This window comes from Myotis myotis, unplaced genomic scaffold (genome assembly GCF_014108235.1).
Source record: "Myotis myotis isolate mMyoMyo1 unplaced genomic scaffold, mMyoMyo1.p scaffold_m19_p_9, whole genome shotgun sequence".
Taxonomy (NCBI): Eukaryota; Metazoa; Chordata; class Mammalia; order Chiroptera; family Vespertilionidae; genus Myotis; species Myotis myotis.
In genome coordinates, this window is record NW_023416401.1 from 91141857 (window position 1) to 91161650 (window position 19794).

At 60.2% G+C, this 19794-nt stretch overlaps 1 protein-coding gene across 1 annotated transcript in view; it reads left to right on the plus strand.

Moving 5' to 3' along the window:
• Nucleotides 1-19794, plus strand: part of CDH4 (cadherin 4) — a 344923-nt gene that overhangs the window by 302693 nt on the left and 22436 nt on the right. The window contains exons 7-8 of the mRNA XM_036323540.1: nt 6181-6353; nt 19626-19763. Of these exons, the coding sequence (XP_036179433.1) occupies nt 6181-6353; nt 19626-19763 (311 nt within the window). The remainder of the gene's footprint in view (nt 1-6180; nt 6354-19625; nt 19764-19794) is intronic.

Consider the following 19794-nt stretch of genomic DNA (forward strand, 5'->3'; position numbering starts at 1 on the left):
ATGTCTCTTAAACTGCCCCCTCAGAGGCCTGCAGCCGCAGGCGGGGAACATTGGAGTCCTCCTTCACTGAGGCAAGCAAGCCTCATGTTAGTTTCAAGCTGCCTGGCTGCCGGCCACCATCTTGGCTAACAGTTAACTTGCATACCTCGCTGATTAGCCAATGAAAAGGGTAGCGGTCATACGCCAATTACCATGTTTCTCTTTTATTAGTGTAGACTAGAGGCTCGGTGCACAAAAATTTGTGCACTTGGGTGGGAGGGGGTGGTCCCTCAGCCTGGCCTGTGCCCTCTCGCAGTCTGGGACCCCTCGGGAGATAACGACCTGCTGGCTTAGGCCTGCTCCCGGATGGCAGAGGGCAGGCCCAATCCCTAGGTGCAGCCCCTGGTCGGGCTCAGAGCAGGGCCGATTGGGGAATTGGGACGCCACCCCCTGTCATGCACAGAGCAGGGTGGATCGGGAGGTTGCGATGCCACCCTCAGTCATGCTCAGGGTAGGGCTGATTGGGGGGTTGCGGTACCGCACCCTGTCACACTCAAGGCAGAGTCCATGGGGAGGTTGTGGCGCCACCCCCTGTCACGCACAGAGCAGGGCCAATCAGGGGGTTGGGGCGGTGTCCCCTGTCACGCACAGAGCAGGGCCCATCAGGGGGGTTGGGGCTTCGTACCCTGTCACGCACAGAGCAGGGCGGATCAGGGGGTTGGGGAGCTCCCCCCTGTCACGCACAGAGCAGGGCGGATCAGGGGGTTGGGGCGCCGCCACTGTCACACTCAGGGTAGGGCGGATAGGGAGGTTGTGGCCCCACTCCCTGTCACACACAGAGCCGCAGGGCGATCAGGGGGTTTGGGCGCTGCCCCCTGTCACACTCAGGGCAGGGCCGATGGGGAGGTTATGGCTCTACCCCATCACACACAGAGCAGGGTCCATGGAGGGGGAGTTGGGGCGCCACCCTCTATCACCCACAGAGAAGGGCCGATAAGGGGATTGGGGCACCGCCACTCTCACACTCAGGGCAGGGCCAATGGGGAGGTTATGGCTCCACCATGTCACACACAGAGCAGGGCCGATCAGGGGGTTGGGGCGCCACATCCTGTCACACACAGAGCAGGGCCGATCAGGGGGTTGGGGCACCGCAGCCTGTCACCAACAGAGCAGGGCGGATAGGGAGGTTGTGGCCCCACTCCCTGTCACACACAGAGCCGCAGGGCGACAGGGGGTTTGGGCGCTGCCCCCTGTCACGCTGATCCCAGTGCTGGGAGGCATATTACCCTTTTACTATATAGGATAGAGGCCTGGTGCACGGGTGGGGGCTGGCTGGTTTGCCCTGAAGGGTGTCCTGGATCAGGGTGGGGGTCCCCACTGGGGTGCCTGGATGAGGGGATGATGGCTGTTTGCAGCTGGTCACACACCCTTCAGGGTGGGGGTCCCCACTGGGGTGCCTGGCCATCCTGGGTGAGGGGCTGAGGGCTGTTTTCAGGCTGGCAGGTGACTGAAGCTCCCAACCGCTCCTTTTTTTCTTTTTTTCTTTTTTATTCTGGGCCAGCTTTAGCTCTCAGGCTTGGCTCCAGCTCTTAGGCCTCAGCTGCTGAAAGCAGGTTTCTGGCCTTTGTTTACCTTCTGTATTTGAAACAATGTTGCAACCCTGCTGGCTGAAGCCGGAGGGACTAAAGCAGGTTTCTGGGGTTTTGTTTAGCTTCTATATTTGTTACAATGTTGCTTAGAGTGCAGCTGGCAAGGCAGGTGGGGAAGCTTGGCCTCCTCCGTCACTGAAGCAAGCAAGCCTCCCTGTTCAAGTCAGCTGCCTGGCTGCCGGCCGCCATCTTGGTTGGCAGTTCATTTTCATATTTCACTGATTAGCCAATGGGAAGGGTAGCAGTCGTACGCTAATTACCATGTTTCTCTTTTATTAGATAGGATTACACTTTGGTTGGTTGACCAGATGACCGAACACTTAGCATATTAGGCATTTATTACATAGGATTTTACCTAGCTTTTCTGGTTTTCCTTGGGGAGAAGATTGGTTTAAAAACATAGCTCACCATTTGCTAAAAAAAGACCTTCCTGGATTTTTTAAAAAATACTTAATTTCCCTCTGGGGAAATTCTGCTGATAATTAAATTCATTAAAGTTGGGTTTACACACAATTCTTTGAGAATATATTCATTGCATGAAATAAGTGGGAGAGGTACTTGGAGAACTTTTTTCAAGGGTTCTCAAAACACAGACATTCATTTTTTCCCCTAGAAGACACTTCATAAAGATGTGTTAAAGAATGAATGAATGAATATCCTAGTGGGTGCAACATTTTGGTCTAATTACAACCAATCCTATACAAAATCCAATGAATGAATTAGCCTTCTTACTGTCCACCCTCCAACCACCAATACTTCTGACTTCTAACAGTCTTTTTTCTGTACATGTCTGAAAAGCACAAACTTGATCACTCATTCCCCTGATGAAAATACAATACTGGCTTCCCTGTGATCTTAGAATAAAGTCCAGAATCCTCACCATGGGCCCCACCACCTTCGACCCCATCACATGCCGCGTCCTCTGTTCCACAAACATGCAGAGCTCTTCTCTGCCCCAAGGCCCTGCCCCGATGCCCAGGGTCCTCCTTCCCTCCCACCCCACCCCCACATCTCTCAGAGAGGCCTTCCGGGTTCCTCTCTAGTTCCCCTTCTCACCTAGCTCCATCTGCGCATGCGGACTGTCTTTGTCCTGCAAAGCCCTGGTCCTAGTTGACAGTGATGCATCTCTCTCCTCTCTCCCTCCCCAGCACGTGAGCAGCAGGACATGGTGTGTCGGTCATTCTCACTGCGATGACCTGAGCACAGAGCCTGCTGTCCACCCCCAGCAAGTCCTTAGTCGGTAACGGGGGCGAGTAACCCCAAACAATGGAAATTTATTCTGCCATGAAAAGGAAGAAACCTTGAAAACACTCAGCTTGGTGAAAAAGCCAGACACAAGGCCACAGAGTGCAGGGTTTTGCTTATAGGAAGTGCCCAGAAGAGGCAAATCCCTGGAGACAGAAAGTAGGTCAGTGGTTGCCAGGGGCCAGGGAACAGGAGGGGCTGACTGCTAAGGGATGCAGATTTCTCTAGCATGATGGCAATGCCCCAGAATTAGATTCTAGACCAGGGGTGGGCAAACTTTTTGACTTGAGGGCCACAATGGGTTCTTAAACTGGACCGGAGGGCTGGAACAAAAGCATGGATGGAGTGTTTGTGTGAACTAATATAAATTCAAAGTAAACATCATTACATAAAAGGGTACGGTCTTTTTTTTTTTTTTAGTTTTATTCATTTCAAATGGGCCGGATCCGGCCCGTGGGCCGTAGTTTGCCCACGGCTGTTCTAGACAGTTGCACAACTGTGAATAAACAAACCCCCTGACTTGTCTATTTTTAAAGTGTGAGTTTTAATGTATGTGACTTATCCTATCTAATAAAAGAGAAACATGGTAATTAGCCATACGTCCGCTACCCTTCCCATTGGCTAATCAGGGTGATATGCAAATTAACTGCCAGCCAAGATGGCGGCCAGCAGCCAGGCAGCTTGAAGTGAACATGAGGCTTGCTTGCTTCAGTGACGGAGAGCTCCAACGTTCCCCGCCTACCACTGCCGGCCTCTGAGCTTGCAATTTGAAACATTGTTACAAATATAGAAGCTAAACAAAACCCCAGAAACCTGCTTTCAACCAGCCAGAATCTCAGAGCTGGAGTTGAAACAGTGTTTCGATTATAGAACCCAAACAAACCAGATACCTGCTTTCAGCAGCGGAGGCCTAAGAGCTGGAGCCAAGCCTCAAAGCTAAAGCTGGCCCAGAATTAAAAAAAAAAAAAAAGGAAAAAAGGAGCAGTTGGGAGCTTCAGTCACCCACCAGCCTGAAAACAGCCCTCAGCCCCTCACCCAGGATGGCCAGGCACCCCAGTGGGGACCCCCACCCTGATCCAGGACACCCTTCATGGCAAACCAGCCGCCCCCCCCCCCCATGCACCAGGCCTCTATCCTATATAGTAAAAGGGTAATATGCCTCCCAGCACTGGGATCAGCGGAACCACGAGGCCTCCCGGCACCAGGATCAGCATGACAGGGGGCAGCACCCAAACCCCCTGTCGCCCTGCGGCTCTGTGTGTGACAGGGGGTGGAGCCACAACCTCCCTATCTGCCCTGCTCTGCTTGGGACAGGGGAAGGCGCCCCAACCCCCTGATCAGCCCTGCTCTGTGCCTGATAGGGGGGAGCTCCCCAACCCCCTGATCGGCCCTGCTCTGTGTGTGACAGGGTGCGGCGCCCCACCCCCCCTCCCATGGGCCCTGCTCTGTGTATGATGGGGTAGAGCCATAACCTCCCCATCGGCCCTGCCCTGAGTGTGACAGGGGGCAGCGCCCCAAACCCCTGATCCGCCCTGCTCTGTGTGTGACAGGGGGCGGTGCCCCAACTCCCCTATCGGCCCTGCTCTGTGAGTGACAGGGGGGAGTTCCTCAACCCCCTGATTGGCCCTGCTCTGTGCGTGACAGGGAGGAGCTCCCCAACCCCCTGATAGACCCTGCTCTGTGCGTGACAAGGTATGGAGCCCCAACCCCCCTGGTGGGCCCTGCTCTGTGAGTGACAGGGGGCAGCGCCCCAACCCCCTGATTGGCCTTACTCTGTGCATGACAGGGGGTGGCGCCGCAACCTCCCCATTGACCCTGCCTTGAGTGTGACAGGGGGCGGTCCCCCAACCCCCCAATCGGCCCTACCCTGAGCATGACTGAGGGTGGCATCGCAACCTCCCGATCCACCCTGCTCTGTGCATGACAGGGGGTGGCGCCCCAACTCCCCAATCAGCCCTGCTCTGAGCCTGACCAGGGACTGCACCTAGGGATTGGGCCTGCCCTCTGCCACCTGGGAGCAGGCCTAAGCCAGCAGGTCGTTATCCCCCAAGGGGTCCCGGTCTGAGGGACCTCCCTCTCCCCCCTGAGTGCACAAATTTTTGTGCACCGGGCCTCTAGTCTATAATAATAAAAGCGTAATATGCTAATTAGACCAGACAGCCAAACAACCTTCCGGACGACCTTCCAGATGAAGCCAGGGCTGCCGCCGTGGCTGCGAGGGCCGAGGGCAGCCACCACGGCTGGGAGGGCTGAGCCCCTTGCACAAATTTCGTGCATCAGGCCTCTAGTATTTCAATAAAAATATATTTCTGTGTGTCCAGCCAGTGTGGCTCAGTGTTTGAATGTTAACCTATGAACCAAGAGATCACTGTTCGATTCCCGGTCAGGGCACATGCCCCAGTTGTGGGCTTGATCCCAGTAGGGGGCGTGCAGGAAGCAGTCGATCAATGATATATACATGCATGTGTGGGGACAAATGGGTGAGAAGGGCTGTGGCCCTCATGCCCTTAGGCCTTTTAGTTTCCCAGAAACCTCTGCAAACACCTCCTCCTGGGTCACTGGCTGTGTCCCCCTGGGGGAGAGATTACTGACCCACGGGGCCTCCGGAGGCCAGAAGATGGACAGACAGAGGATGTGCCAATGTCCCCTGCAGACCTCATCACTAGCTCATGGATGGGGAAACTGAGGCACTTGCTGAGGGAGGGAGTGGGCTGTTCACCCAGCCCCCAGCTCTGACATGAAGCCAGTCACTCCCTCCATGCGTGCCCCCAATTTACCGCATCCGACTCAGTCCCCATGCGCACCCTCCCCGCTCAGGGCTGCCCAAGTCTGTTTCCTGTGTGTCTCAAGCGCTCATCACACACCTCCCATATACCCGGCTCGGCCAGGCTGTTTGTCACTGTGTGCCCTCCAGTTCCCAGCACAACCCACTCCGCATGAGCCCTGTCGAGGCTCAGCAAACACCGGCAGTGCCGTGGTCCCAGTGCCTCAGAGAGCACCAACTCGGGCCCCACATGCTGCCCCCCATGCTCTTCTTGATTCTCTCAGACCCCGGTGCTCCCCCATGGCGAGAGGAGGCAGTCCGAGCAGCTGGCCTCAGAGGACCGAGCGCGGGAGAGACCCTTCTGTGGTTCCACCAGGGCAGTGCCCCCTCTGATGATTGGCAGCCCAGGGGGTGAGGAACAGTGTGCCTTACACCCAGGTTCCAGAGGATCTGCAATCGACCAGTGATGTCTGTCCTGAGTGAGCAGGTGTGGCAGCGGCTGTTATGCAAACCTTTCCCTCTGAGCAGCTCTCTCTGTTCCAGGCACCTATGTGATGACAGTCACGGCCAATGATGCTGACGACAGCACCACGGCTAACGGGATGGTGCGGTACCGGATCCTGACCCAGACCCCACAGAGCCCGTCCCAGAACATGTTCACCATCAACAGCGAGACGGGGGACATTGTGACCGTGGCCGCCGGCCTGGACCGAGAGGTGAGGTGGGCGTCGTGGCCTGGGGAGAGACTGACTCAGCTCTGGTTGTGTCACCTGCCCCCCTGTTCCATAGAGGACATCAGAGCTCCAGTGTGACCTCTCCAGTGGGACACAGTCCAGAGACACCGGGATGCTGGCCCAGGATGCCTGTCCTGAGTGCCTGGGACAGACCCAGGTGACATGTCCTGGGTGCCTAGGACAGACCCAGGATGCCTGTCCTGAGTGCCTGGGAAAGACTCAGGTGACATGTCCTGGGTGCCTGGGACAGACCCAGGTTGTGTGTCCTGGGTGCCTGGGACAGACCCAGGATGCGTGTCCTGGGTGCCTGGGACAGACCCAGGATGCGTTTCCTGGGTGCCTGGGACAGACCCAGGATGCGTGTCCTGGGTGCCTGGGACAGACCCAGGATGCGTGTCCTGGGTGCCTGGGACAGACCCAGGATGCGTGTCCTGGGTGCCTGGGACAGACCCAGGATGCGTGTCCTGGGTGCCTGGGACAGACCCAGGATGCGTGTCCTGGGTGCCTGGGACAGACCCAGGATGTGTGTCCTGCTGGCGCGTGTGGTTTGGATGGCAGTGGGGACCCCAAGTGCCGTGAGCCTAGACCTCAGACTCGGCAAACCGGCCGGGTCTTGTCTTAGCACATTGTCACCCCTGTGCCTGTCAAATCAGCACCTGTCACATCAGTGGAAGTGCCAGGTTGTGGCGTGGAGAGTGCCACCGCCCCTGCCCTGGGAAGTGCCGGGAGGTCAGGCAGCCACAGGGAAGGTCGTTGTGCCGCCTGGTGGCTCAGCAGGAGGCAGGGTGTCCCCAGTTACCTCTCAGGGCCGTGGGCACCCAGAGGCTGCCTCCAGACCAGGCACCTGCCTCTGTGCAGTGGGCGCAGCCTCGCCCGCCTCCTGGGCTCCGCCAGGATGGACAGAGGCCCTGCGGCCTGGCCAGGACTGGCAAGGACGGTGTGGGTGGGGATTCATGGGGGAGGTGGGCCGGGGCCTGGTCTCAGGGGGCCTCGGCCAGTCCGGGCACCTCCATCTCGTGCCTGGAGGCCCCACCACCCTCCGGGTGGCCACCAGGTGCCTGCTCTGCCCTCTGAGGCCTGCAGGAGCCGGTCAGGAGCCCAGCCTGGCTTCTGGAAGCCTGTTGTCATTAGTGGGGAGGGGGGAAACAGGGGAAGGGGTGTCCTGTGATCTGACACAGTGAGGTCCACCCACACACTAAGCCAGGGGTCCTCAAACTACAGCCTGCGGGCCACATGCAAATACAAATATTGTATTTGTTCCCGTTTTGTTTTTTTACTTCAAAATAAAATATGTGCAGGTGCATAGGAATTTGTTCATAGTTTTTTTTTTAAACTATAGTCCGGCCCTCCAGCGGTCTGAGAGACAGTGAACTGGCCCCGTTTAAAAAGTTTGAGGACCCCTGCACTAAGCAAACCAAACACTGTGCCCACACTCCCCCACTCAGGGCAGCCTGCCTGCCCTGGGGAGAGGCTAGAGCGACACCCCTTTCTCCAGCCGTCACCTGGCCCGGGGCTTTCACTCCCTGGGGAGAGCAGCTGTGGTCTGACGGGCCTGTGCATACACGTCCTGGGTCACTCACCCCTCAAGGAAGTGCAGGCTCTGCTCCATGGAGACTCTTCCCAGTATGGGCAGGGGGAGATGGGGGGTGAGGGGGACAGGGGGAGATGGGGGGTGAGGGGGACAGGGGGAGATGGGGGTGAGGGGGCAGGGGAGATGGGGGTGAGGGGGCAGGGGGAGATGGGGGTGAGGGGGGAGGGGGAGATGGGGGGTGAGGGGGCAGGGGAGATGGGGGTGAGGGGGCAGGGGGAGATGGGGGTGAGGGGGCAGGGGAGATGGGGGTGAGGGGGACAGGGGGAGATGAGGGTGAGGGGGCAGGGGGAGATGGGGGTGAGGGGGCAGGGGGAGATGGGGGTGAGGGGGACAGGGGGAGATGGGGGTGAGGGGGGCAGGGGGAGATGGGGGTGAGGGGGGCAGGGGGAGATGGGGTGAGGGGGGCAGGGGGAGATGGGGAGTGAGGGGGGCAGGGGGAGATGGGGAGTGAGGGGGGAGATGGGAGTGAAGGAGGCAGAGGGAGATGGGGAGTGAGGGGGCAGGGGGAGATGGGGGGTGAGGGGGCAGGGGGAGATGGGGGGTGAGGGGGGAGATGGGGGGTGAGGGAGGCAGAGGGAGATGGGGAGTGAGGGGGCAGGGGGAGATGGCGAGTGAGGGGGGAGATGGGGGGTGAGGGAGGCAGAGGGAGATGGGGAGTGAGGGGGCAGGGGAGATGGCGAGTGAGGGGGGAGATGGGGGGTGAGGGAGGCAGAGGGAGATGGGGAGTGAGGGGGCAGGGGGAGATGGGGGGTGAGGGGGGCAGGGGGAGATGGGGAGTGAGGGGGCAGGGGAGATGGGGGGTGAGGGGGGCAGGGGGAGATGGGGAGTGAGGGGCAGAAGGAGGCTCTCCCGGAGTCTATCTGGCGCCGGAAGGGGACCAGCCAGAGCACCTGTGGGGGCTGCAGATGGGGGCACTCCCAAACTCAGGGCCTCAGAGGAGCTGCTGGTCCACAGCATGAGCCCCCGGGACACCGAGCCTCAGTTTCCCCAGACTGGGTTGGAGGCGATGAGGGGGCCGTTGCTGGTTTTAATTTATTTGTGAATGAACAGGCACGTGTTGGAGGGAGCGAGAGACAGAGGACAGACTGGCCGGCAACACCCCTTTCTCCAGCCGGCACCTGGCCCGGGGCTTCCCTCCCCTGGGGAGAGCACTGGGGGCAGTGACGGGGCATCCCGCCCACGTGAGCAAGCGTCTCCAGCTCCTGTCTCCACTCCTTTAGCCAGTGGGTGCCAGGGACCGCTGTGGGCCGGGCGCCAGGGACCGCTGTGGGCCGGGTGCCGAGCGCTGAGTCATGGATGAATCACCCATCCATCGGCCCGGGCAGCAGCGTCCCCCAGTGGAGGAAGGACCTGACACTGCGCCAGTCAGCAGGTGCCCCCCCACCGCCCGCGTCCCCACCTTCCCAGGGAGGCTCCGTGCCAGCTGGAGTGGCCGTGCCGGCCCCACCCGATTCCACAGGGGCGTCCATCAGAGCCGAGCTTCGGCAAACCACCACGTTCGGTGTGAGCATGTGGCATGCAAGCGTGGCTGGTCCCTGGTTTTATCTGCTCTGCCTGGCAACACTGCCCACCCAGAGGCAGCCGGCGGTCTGGGCCCGGGACGGGGCCAGGCAGGTGGGGTCGGCCATCCTGAGAAGCCTGGCTTGCTCCGCGCCTCCCCCTCCGTGCCCCGGGGGACACCGGCAGAGGTGAAGCTAGATGGTGCCAACGGGCGACAAGGTCCCTGAGAGCCGGCTCTGCTGATCAGGGCGATGGGCAGGCAGGGGCACGGCAGGCAGGCCCTCCAGACATCAGGGCTGATCGTATGGCTGGCGCCGCGCCGGCCCAGCTGTCGCCCAAGACAGGATCCTGCCCTCGCCTGGAGCTGTTTGCCGGCAGCTACCGAAGGAGCCCTCCCGGAAAATGGCCCTGGGCGAGCTGCAGAGGGCCGGCCTCGGAGGTGCGGCTGGCGCCTGGGCTGGCAGTGCCTGGCTGCGGTGGCTCGGGGAGCCTCATTTCCCGCCAGGAAGGGCTGGTGTGGGCAGTTTCTCCGAAGACCCGCTCACGGGCTGTGGCTGCACAGCCGACGGGCCAGGGCACTTCCTCCTCTGTGGGAGCACCGACCCCGTGTGGCAGCCCTCTGCGGGCACCGAGTGGCTCCCTGCTGGGCCGAGGGGGGTCCAGGAAGGGCAGAGCCCACCCCTCCTGCCACGTGTCTGGTAGCAGAGCCTGTGAGGGCAGCACTTCTGCGTGACTGAAATGTCGGCGGCGGCTTGGGCGACACGCACCCCATTCCAGTCTCTTGTGCAGAGGGAGGTGCCCTCTGGGAGCCCGTTCATCCACCCGGCTCGCTAATGAGGGTCCGGGCCTGAGAAGATGGGGTGTGGCGGGTGGGTTCCACTCACGCTGAGGGTAGCTTTGCTCTGATGGCCCAGTGGTGTGAGGTGCACGGAGCCCCGCAGCCCAGACCACTTCCTGGCTGTGGGTGGAGTCCATCCCACCCTGACGACCTCCGCCCAACCTCTGTCCGTGTGTGTGTGTGTGTGTGTGTGTGTGTGTGTGTGCGCGCGCGCGCGCGCGCGCGCGCGCGGACCCCATCTTCATCGACCTGAAACTCCCTCCCAAACTAGGGGGCCGATGGATTCTCTCAGGGTCCCTGGGTTTCCTGATGTGTTTTCAAGACGGTCCAGCCTACGTCTTCATGAGAGGAGGGGGCCGGGGGCCTGACACAGCTCTGCCCGGGGCTGCTGGGCATCGTGCGGACGCAGTGACCGGCACGTGGTGCAGACCCAGGAGGCGTTCTTAGGTGACAAGACCACGTGGCCCTTTGCTCTGTGAGCCGCGTCGTGACGGCCACGCGGGACATTCTGACAGCGTCTTCCCGGACGCGACTCCGTGAGCCCTGCGCGGCCAGGCCACAGTCCGCGGGAGGCGGGCCAGCGTTCCTCGGAGGCCGAGCTGTGACGCATTTTGCGGGTCCCGCTCTCAGACCCAAGCGCAGTGCTGTGGTCTCAGAGAGGAAAGTTAGCAGTTAAGACAACTTTGCCACCAGCAACGTCATTTGCATATTCATCCCTGGAGTCTTGCTTGTCCCCCAAAATAGAGCAGAGGAAGAAGGAGAAAGCTGAGCAAAGCTAGCATCACTTCCCTGCCGCCTGCAGGGTCTCCGGGCACAAGGTGGCCTCACTGGCGTGGGGGCGTGGGGACACCGGCAGGAGCCGCACCGGACGCAGAGGCCTGTCCACGCACGGCGTGCGGGCGCCTCTCTGGGAAGCCTCGGGGCCACGCTCTTGGCCACACCAGGGCGCTGAGCCATGCAGCGGGGCGTCCCCGACAGCGCAGCTGCCTTCCAGCCACCCCTGCTGGGCTTCTCCTCATCCCAGAAGCAGCACATTGAGGCAGGACAGGCGGAGAAGCCCAGAGGCAATGAGGGCCTCTCCCTCCTCCCTCTCCCCCCCCCCCCCCCAGCACAGCAGGCCTGTCCCGCCCAGGCTTCCCGCTGGCACACGTGCAGCCAGGCGCTCGTGCCCATCACAACCGCCGCCCCGGCTGCTGCTTTCCCGTCGCGGGTGCGGGTGACTCCGACAGCTCCCTCTGCGGGCCTTCCGCTGTCCTCCGTCCTGTTGGCATGTGAGTCCCAGAGCCGGCCCGGGGACGACGGGAGCGGGGGCAGGTCGGAGGTCCGGGACGCTGTGCAGGGAGGGGCGCGGGGCAGTCACGCAATCAGGGTCAGGGGACCAGGATGGCATTTTTATTGTTCGCTGCATCTACGACTCCAAGTTCTGTGTGAAACACTTATTTCACAAGCTGCTTTTAAAAAGTCACCGGTAAACCCAACTTACCGCTTTCTTACTTGGAATTTCTGTTTTATTGAAAGAGCTCTTGAAGCCTGGTTGAGGCCGAGGCCACATCAAAGGCCAGTGTGAGTGCGACAGCCACTCTGCACACGACCCCTCCCTGGGCGGAGCTGATGATGCACGTGTGCACACGCGTGTGTTTACATACACACGTGTGCACACATGTGGGTGCATTGCCTTTGTGCGTGTACATGTGTGTACAAGCCGTGTCTCCCGAAGGTGTGCAGGCAGGGTGCTCATTGGGCTGGCGGTGCTGAGGAGGTCCGGTGGGTGTCACCCGCAGTGGGATCTCTGGGGGTGAGGGGACTCCCCTTCCTGGCTCCGCGCAGCCCGTGCCTGAGCTCACAGTGCCATGCGCCCGCGACCGGTGCCCAGAGCGCCGAAGGAGGAAGCGGCCCTGTGCCTCTATGTGCAGCACAAGCCAGGGTCTCAGCCAGAATCCAGAGTCCCAGACCCCACGGCCCCTGAGGGATGGAGGGAAGGGAGACCTCAAAGAGCCCTGGGCTCGAGTCTGGAAGGTTCTCCCCTGGCTGCCAGCCCTCAGACCTCAGCCGCCCCCAAGGCGAGCCCGCGTGGCCCTGCGGCCGGGCCTGGCTGGACCGGCCTTCGCTCCCTGTGAGGATGGAGGGGTTTTCTGCAGCGGGACCTCCAAGGCCAGTGCAGGACAGGGACACGCACGCCCTGGCCACAGGGGCCGTTCAGTAGTCACTAGTGGGGCATCAGCGACTACCGAGTGAAACTCGCTTCCCCACGCACTTGACTCTCCCGTGAAACCGGAACCCTGCCCTGGCTCCAGGCCTGTCATCCCCCGGGGACCTCCGGCCCCCGCGCTGCGCCCTGGCCACCTGGCTGCCTCTGGTCCTGCCAAGGAGACCCTCACGCTGTGCTCCCTGCCCGGGCTCCACGGCGCCCTCCTGCTCCGTAGCCCCAGGCTCTCCTGAGCCCTCGGGAGCCCGCCCCGCCTCCGGCACCTGCCAGAGTGTGTGCTCCGAGGGGCAGGTGCTTCTAGAGCAGCTGTTCTCACCCTGTGGGTCGCGGGCCCTTTGGCGGTCGAACGACCCTTTCACAGGGGTCGCCTAAGACCATCCTGCATATCAGATATTTACATTACGATTCATAACAGTAGCAACATTACAGTTATGAAGTAGCCACGAAAATAATGTTATGGTTGAGGTCACAGCATGAGGAACTGCATTTAAAGGGCCAGAAGGTGGAGAGCCACTGCTCTAGAGGAAACTCAGCTGGCCTTTCTCCTGGGTCTCCCAGGGAGCGTTCTCATCACTGAGGTTTGCTGTCCACGCGTCTGGCGGTCAGCATGGTGGGCGGTGTGTGTAAATGCCTCGAGCTGGGCTGCACGAGGGACCCGACCCCCCACCACCACCACCACCCCCCGCAGATGCAGCCAGAAGCACACAGGGAGCCCTGAGCATCCTGGTCCCAACCTCTCTGGGGCTTCCAGACGCCGGCTCCCTGACAGCCACCACTCACCGTCTCCCAGGAAGAAAGAAGCCCTCGCAGGAGAACCACATGCCCCTTAAAGGAAAATTAAAGTGTAAAATAAAAGGCCCTGTCTCTGCTGCTGGTTCCCGGTGTGAGTCTCTGCCCCGGGGGACGGAGCCGGCAAAGTCACCCCAGAGCCCGTCGCAGGCCATTCGCCGGTCACTGCTGTCCAGGCCCCTCGCGGGCACGCCGGCTGCAGGCGACCTTTTCCCACCTCTGCTGCTCCTGGGCCCTGCATCCATCGGTGGGCAGGGGCCTGGGGCGGGGCGAGCTGGTGCTGCCCCCGGGGCTTGCGTTCGTTCTGTGGCTGAATCATGTCCTGCCATGGGCCAGACCAGGTCCGGTCGCTCGCTCAGCTGTCGGTGACGTGGGATTCTTGCCACTGTAGCTGCTGGGACTGGTGCTGCTGGAACCCAGGCGCCATGTTGGTCTGAACTCTGCTGTCCCGTTCTCGCGGGTGTGTGCCCAGCAGTGGAGTGGCCGGGCAACGGGTGGTGTGTGACTGGGGATGCAGCGTCTCGATGCACCGCGTGGACGAGGACAGAGCCTGTGGCTTCCCGTCTGCAGTGTGCAGCCTGCAGGTCCTCCAGTCGCGTTCCTGGGCACCAAGCAGACCCCAGGGCTGAGCAGTGGGAGCAGGAGACACAGGCCGGGCCAGCCCTGAGCGCCGGCTCAGCCTCAGGGGACGGGGGTCCCAGCAGGGCACTGGCCCAGGAGGGAACACGGCCTTGGGGCGAGGCTGCCAGGAGGAGCTACAGGTTGGAGGTGGAGGGCGGCTCCCAGCCTTCTACTCGCAGCACAGCCAGGCACAGCGGCTGAGCCGGCCCAAGCAGCGCTGGTCCCCTCGGGCCAGAGCGTGGGGTTGATACGGGCCAGTGTGCGTTGGCGGCAGCCCTGGCACCCCGCATGGGAAGCGGGAGGGGAGGGCACAGAGGAGCCTACTGCTGTTCTAAGGCCGTGACCCACATGCGGCTCTTTGGCCCCTTGAGTGTGGCTCTTCCACAAAATACCACGTGAAGGGTGCACATGTACAATGCGATTGAAACTTCGTGGCCCACGTGCAGAAGTCGGTATTTTGTGGAAGAGCCACACTCAAGGGGCCAAAGAGCCACATGTGGTTCTCGAGCCGCAGTTTGCCGACCACTGGGCAGTGGCTGCATTATTGATGGATGTTGTGCAAAATTTAAATGCTGAGCTAGGAGAGGCAGTGAAATCGCAGGGATGGCCACTTCCAGTTTCTTCCTTCTTCTTGAACTTGAAAGTGGCCAAGTCCTGCGCCAGGGCGGGCGTGGGGCAGGCTCGTGGGCAGGCCGGTGGAGGACTGGGCCGCAAACACGGCCGGAGCTGCCCTCGCTTCGCAGGCTCACTCACGCGGCTGCAGGGGAAGGATGCCCAGCCCGTGAGCCCGAGAAGCCAAGCCCTGCCTACGGCTTTTCAATCCAGGCTTCGAAACCCCCAACCACGCCGGGCCCATCCCCTGAGTGAAGGTGGGACAAGTGTGGCAGAGGTGGCCGTGTGCAGAGACGCCAGGACGCCCACCTTCCCCGGCATGAGCCCGGGCCTGCCTCTGAGCACCACTCCTGAAAGGGATTTGGTGGAAGAGAACGGCGATCACCACTGCGTCTGAAAAGCACACTTTCTAAACCAAAAGCCACGCGAAGGAGCCTGTGTCGCCACCTCCCCCTCCCGCACTCTCAGGAGGGGCTGAGGCACCGAGTTCTGCGGGGGCGGGGGCGGGGGTGGGGGGCGCCGCCAGCATTTCCTCCTGCCGACTGCATTTTCTTGGTGCCCGCACTCAGGCCAGGAAAGACGCCGACCGGCTGTCAAAAGCCAGACCAGCGCGCCCTCTAGTGGCAGCCAGCTGCACACACCGGCGACGACCAAGGGTACACGTGGGTGCATACGCCCACCCGTCCGCGTACCTGTGCCGTGTCTCTGAGACTGTTTCTCTGCAGGGTCTCTGAGGCAGGGCCTGGATGGTCCATGGGGAGGTTGTGATCCGCTGACTTGCAGAAGCACCTCATGCAGCAGTCACAGGACTAGGGGCTAACACTTTCTTCCTCTCTCTGGGCTAAATCCCTCCCTTCGCTGTCGGCCTCTGCCCTCCTGCTTTCCGCTCTGGCCCCTGTGGTAGCAGCTGGTCCTGAGGGCGAGGTAGGGGTGTGAGGGTTTAGGGTTCGAGTGGCCAGCCCTGGTCTCCTTCCCTCCGCCAGGCGGTCAGACAGGCCGAGCCGGGCCGGGGGCCAGGGGCCACGCTCGCCGGGCAGGCCCTTGCGGTCTTGCTGACAGTGACAGGCAGCCTCAGAGGTGGCATCTGGTGCGGAAGGGCCTGCCCGGTCTCCTGCTCTGAAGCTGCTGCGTCCTTGCAGCTGAGTCTCCCCGCCCGTCCTGGGAGGGAGAGGGGCAGATTTGTAAAGAACGAGAGAGACTCGGCGAGAAACTGAAGGGAGGCTGCCTGCGGCTTTGTCGGAGAAGCTGATTTCCCTCCGCACGTTTCCTCGGGGAGGGCACCGCAGTCACCGAGGCCCCGTCCGTGGGGTCGTTGGCAGCTGTGGGCGAGATACAGATGAGAGGTGGCTCCTGGGCAGGACCCGGGCCCCTCACCACGGGCCTGTGGGACTGGGGTTCGCATTCGGCCTGCCAGCCTCCCCACTAGCCAGTCCCCGTTCCCAGCCTGTCCCTGCAGCGTCCTGGCTGAGGCAGGCCCTGAGCAGGCAAGCAGCGCCCTCTGCTGGACAGGAAAACGAAGCGCGTTCCTTCTGGGACCTTGAGGCACAGCAGCCCAGGACCAGGGACGGTGGCTGGGCCACACCCTGACGTCAGGGGCCTGGTGGGTTTCTGCATGTGCATTTGTACAGCAAGGGCAGCTCCAGCCTGCTGTCCACCCGCACACGCATGCTAGGGGCCCAGAGGCGTTTGGCTGTTATCAGGGTCGCGAAGGAAGAATGCACGAGGCCACAGCGGTGAGGGATTATACATTTATTAGGTCATCTGGAGGCAGATGGGCTGAGCCCCAAAACGGCACCAGCACACAGGTGTCCGTGTCCGTGTCCAGAGACGGCCAGGGGATGGGGAGGCAGAGGTTTTAAAGGACTCCAGGTGGCTTTTTCTGGGCAGAGAATTCTCTGGGCGGGTCTTGGTCCTGGGAAGGTCCAGAGGGGAGAGATAATGGTCTTAGCAAGTGGAATGTGGTCTTAGCAAAAGGGAATGTCTGTTGTGAAGTGGCCTAAGGCCAGTTCCCAGGGGAGGGGCACTGATTCAGTTATCTGATCAGACCTAACAGCTGTGTGGGCAACGTTGGCGCCATAACGAAGTCCTGAGAGCAGTGGCTGGTATCAGCTCCTGGTGGCAATGAGGTCGCATCAGCGTGCCCTGCTCACTGCCTCAGTGGCTGGTGTGACCACCAGTGGAGTCTCCGACTGGAACATGGAGGCCACCGAGGGCCGGGGCTCGTCTGGCTGGCTGGTGGGCCTGGCTCCTGCCTCATGGGCCTCAGCCCCTCCCCCACCCCCCACCCCCCCACCCCCAGCACCTCGCTGGGCCTGTGGAGGAGCCTGACTTTGTGCTGAGGCCTGGCTTCCTGGCACCTGCCTCCTTGGTTATGAGGGGTGGGGACCGGAGTTAGCACCCGCCCAGCACGCCATCCCTGCTTTGCAGGCTATGTGACCTCTGTCTCAGCCACTCAGCTCAGCTGTTGTCATTGCAAAAGCAGCCTCAGGGAATGCCTAAATGAATGGACGGGGCCGTGCACTAATAAAACTTTATTTCTACAAATCAGCAACGGTTGGCCCATTGAACACATGGAATCCCGTGGCTCATCTCAAAGCCCCCTCAGTGCCTCCCAACTGTCCACAAGTGCCCAGACACAGGGATCGGTGGACTGGCCTCCATTCCTCAGAATCTCCGTCGTCATCACAGTCATTTGGGAACATTCAGGGCGCGTTCACTGGGCACCTGCCGTATGACAGGCACCACACTTGACCCTGGGGACACGGTGGTCAGTAGGACAACCATGGCCCCCAGAGCTCAGTTTGGTGAGGGTCACAGACAACGATCAAATGACAGCGTGATAACTGTAAAGTCAGAACTGTGCCACGCGCCATGCTGGGGCCTGGCTTGGGAGCGTCAGAATTCCTGAGAAAGGGGGGTTTGAGCAAAGATCTGAAAGAAAAGTTGGCATTGACTAGGGGAGAATAAGAGTTCCAGAGGGAGGAGCACGTGCGAAGGCCAGGCGGGGTCAGCGTAAGGAGCTGAGGGAGGTTTATGGGAGGTGAGGGGAGCCTGATTCAGATGAGGCCTGAGAGGCGGTCAGCAGCCAGGCACGCAGCCTCGGGGCCACAGGAAGGACATGGGTGTGAGCCAGTGAGCACTGCTGCATAACAGAACATCTCAAAGCTCAGCAACCAAAACAATGTCCATTGGTTTCTATTTACTTAACTCTCAATTCCACAGATTCTCAATTTGGACTGGGCTCATCCGGAAAACTCTGGCCTTGGCTGGGCTCATCCATACATCTGTCACTAGCTTCTGGGAGGAAGGGAGAAAGGGACAGAGAGATGAAGGGAGAGAATGATAGAAGGAAGGTGGATGGATAATGGATGAATGGATGGATAACGGATGGTGGATGGGTGGGTGAGTGGATAATGGATGGATGGATGGATGGATGGATGGTGGATGGATGAGTAGAAAGATAAGTGGATGGCCCTAGCCAGTTTTGCTCAGTGGATAGAGCATTGGCTTGTAGACTGAAAGGTCCTGGGTTTGAATTCTGGTCAAGGGCATATACCTTGGTTACAGGCTCGATGCCCGGCCTTGGTCAGGGCATGTGCGGGAGGCAACCAATTGATGTCTCTCACATTGATGTTTCTCTCTCTCTCTCTCTCTCTCTCTCTCTCTCTCTCTCTCTCCCTCTCCCTTCTACTTTCTCTAAAAAAAAAAAAATCAATGCAAAAATATCCTCTGATGAGGATTAAAAAACAAAGCAAACAAAAAAGAAAGATAAGTGGATGGATGGATGGATGGATGGATGGGTGGGTGGTGGATGGATGGGTGGGTGGTGGATGGATGGATGGATAAGTGGATGGATGGATGGTGGGTAGATGGTGGGTGGGTGGATGGGTGGATGGATGAATGATTGGAAAGATAAGTGGATGGGTGCATGGTGGATGGATGGGTGGGTTGATGGATTGATGAGTAAAAAGGTAAGTGGTTGGATGGATGGGTGCGGGGTGGGGGGTGGATGAGTGGAAAGATAAGTGGATGAATGGATAGAGGGGGGAGGGATGGATGGGGGGGTGGGGGGTGGATGAGTGGAAAGATAAGTGGATGAATGGATAGAGGGGGGAGGGATGGATGGATGGAAAGAGAGGCAGTCTGGTAAGCATCTGCTCTTTATGAGTTCTTTATGGAACCAGTTTTTGGAGCCTGAGCCCACTTCACTGAATAGGATGGCTGGGAGCCAGCCTTTTTCCTTAACCTTGTGGAGGAGTAGGACTTGAGATAGTTTATCACGTGGAAGACGTTTCCTAAGGTCCCTTTCTGCCTCGGGCCCCCGAATCCTTCCTCCCCTAACGGTGCCAGTGAGATGTGGGCTGCGGTCCCCGCAGAGAGCTGCCACGAAGCCTCGCCTGTCACCTCAGAAGCTCCTGTGGTCTCTGGCTCAGAACAGGGACATAGAAAAGGCCACTTCTGCTGCCCAGGGGTGTCCGCACCAGTGGCCTCGGCGAGCGCCAAGCGGACAAGGCCAGGTGCCTGATGAAATTCACGCTTTCCGTCAAGTTTTGCCCGCCTGTTGAAGCTCACACCTGCATGCGACTGAATGTTCAGCGCTCCTCTGGACTCCGTTCAGACAGTGCGCTTGTATCGACGCATCTGCAAAGAGTGGAGAGGGCTTGTCTCTTGTTTGAACGTCTAACCTGCAGCTGAGCTGGACACTGAAAATGCTACAGGCACGAGTCCTTCCAGATACGTGTCTGGGAGTGGCGCCCTCTTTGCAAACTGCCCGTCCCTGGCTTTGCAAACCCAGTGCAGTACCCAGTGGCCCCCCTCAATCTTGGCACCAATTATGATCTGTACTTATAACAGCCGGAGCCACTGAGATGGCGTGCAGCCGGCTCTCGTGCCGCGTGGTTTCCCACAGAACATCCGTCCACCAGGTCTTGCGCTGAGAGTGTGGGGAGAGCCATGCGGCCAGCGTGCCTCGCGCGGGCCTGAGGCCCAGCTGCTGCGAGCTCCGCCTAAGAGCACACTCCTTTGATGAAAAGTATAAGCAGCCTGTAAACTAAAACCCAACTGACGCCCTGCTCTTCCCCACCTCGTTCCTTCTAGAAAGTTCAGCAGTACACAGTCATTGTTCAGGCCACAGACATGGAGGGAAACCTCAACTACGGCCTCTCGAACACAGCCACAGCCATCATCGCGGTGACAGACGTGAATGACAACCCGCCAGAATTCATCGCGAGCACGGTGAGTACCGGGGGCCCCTGGGGACGAGACC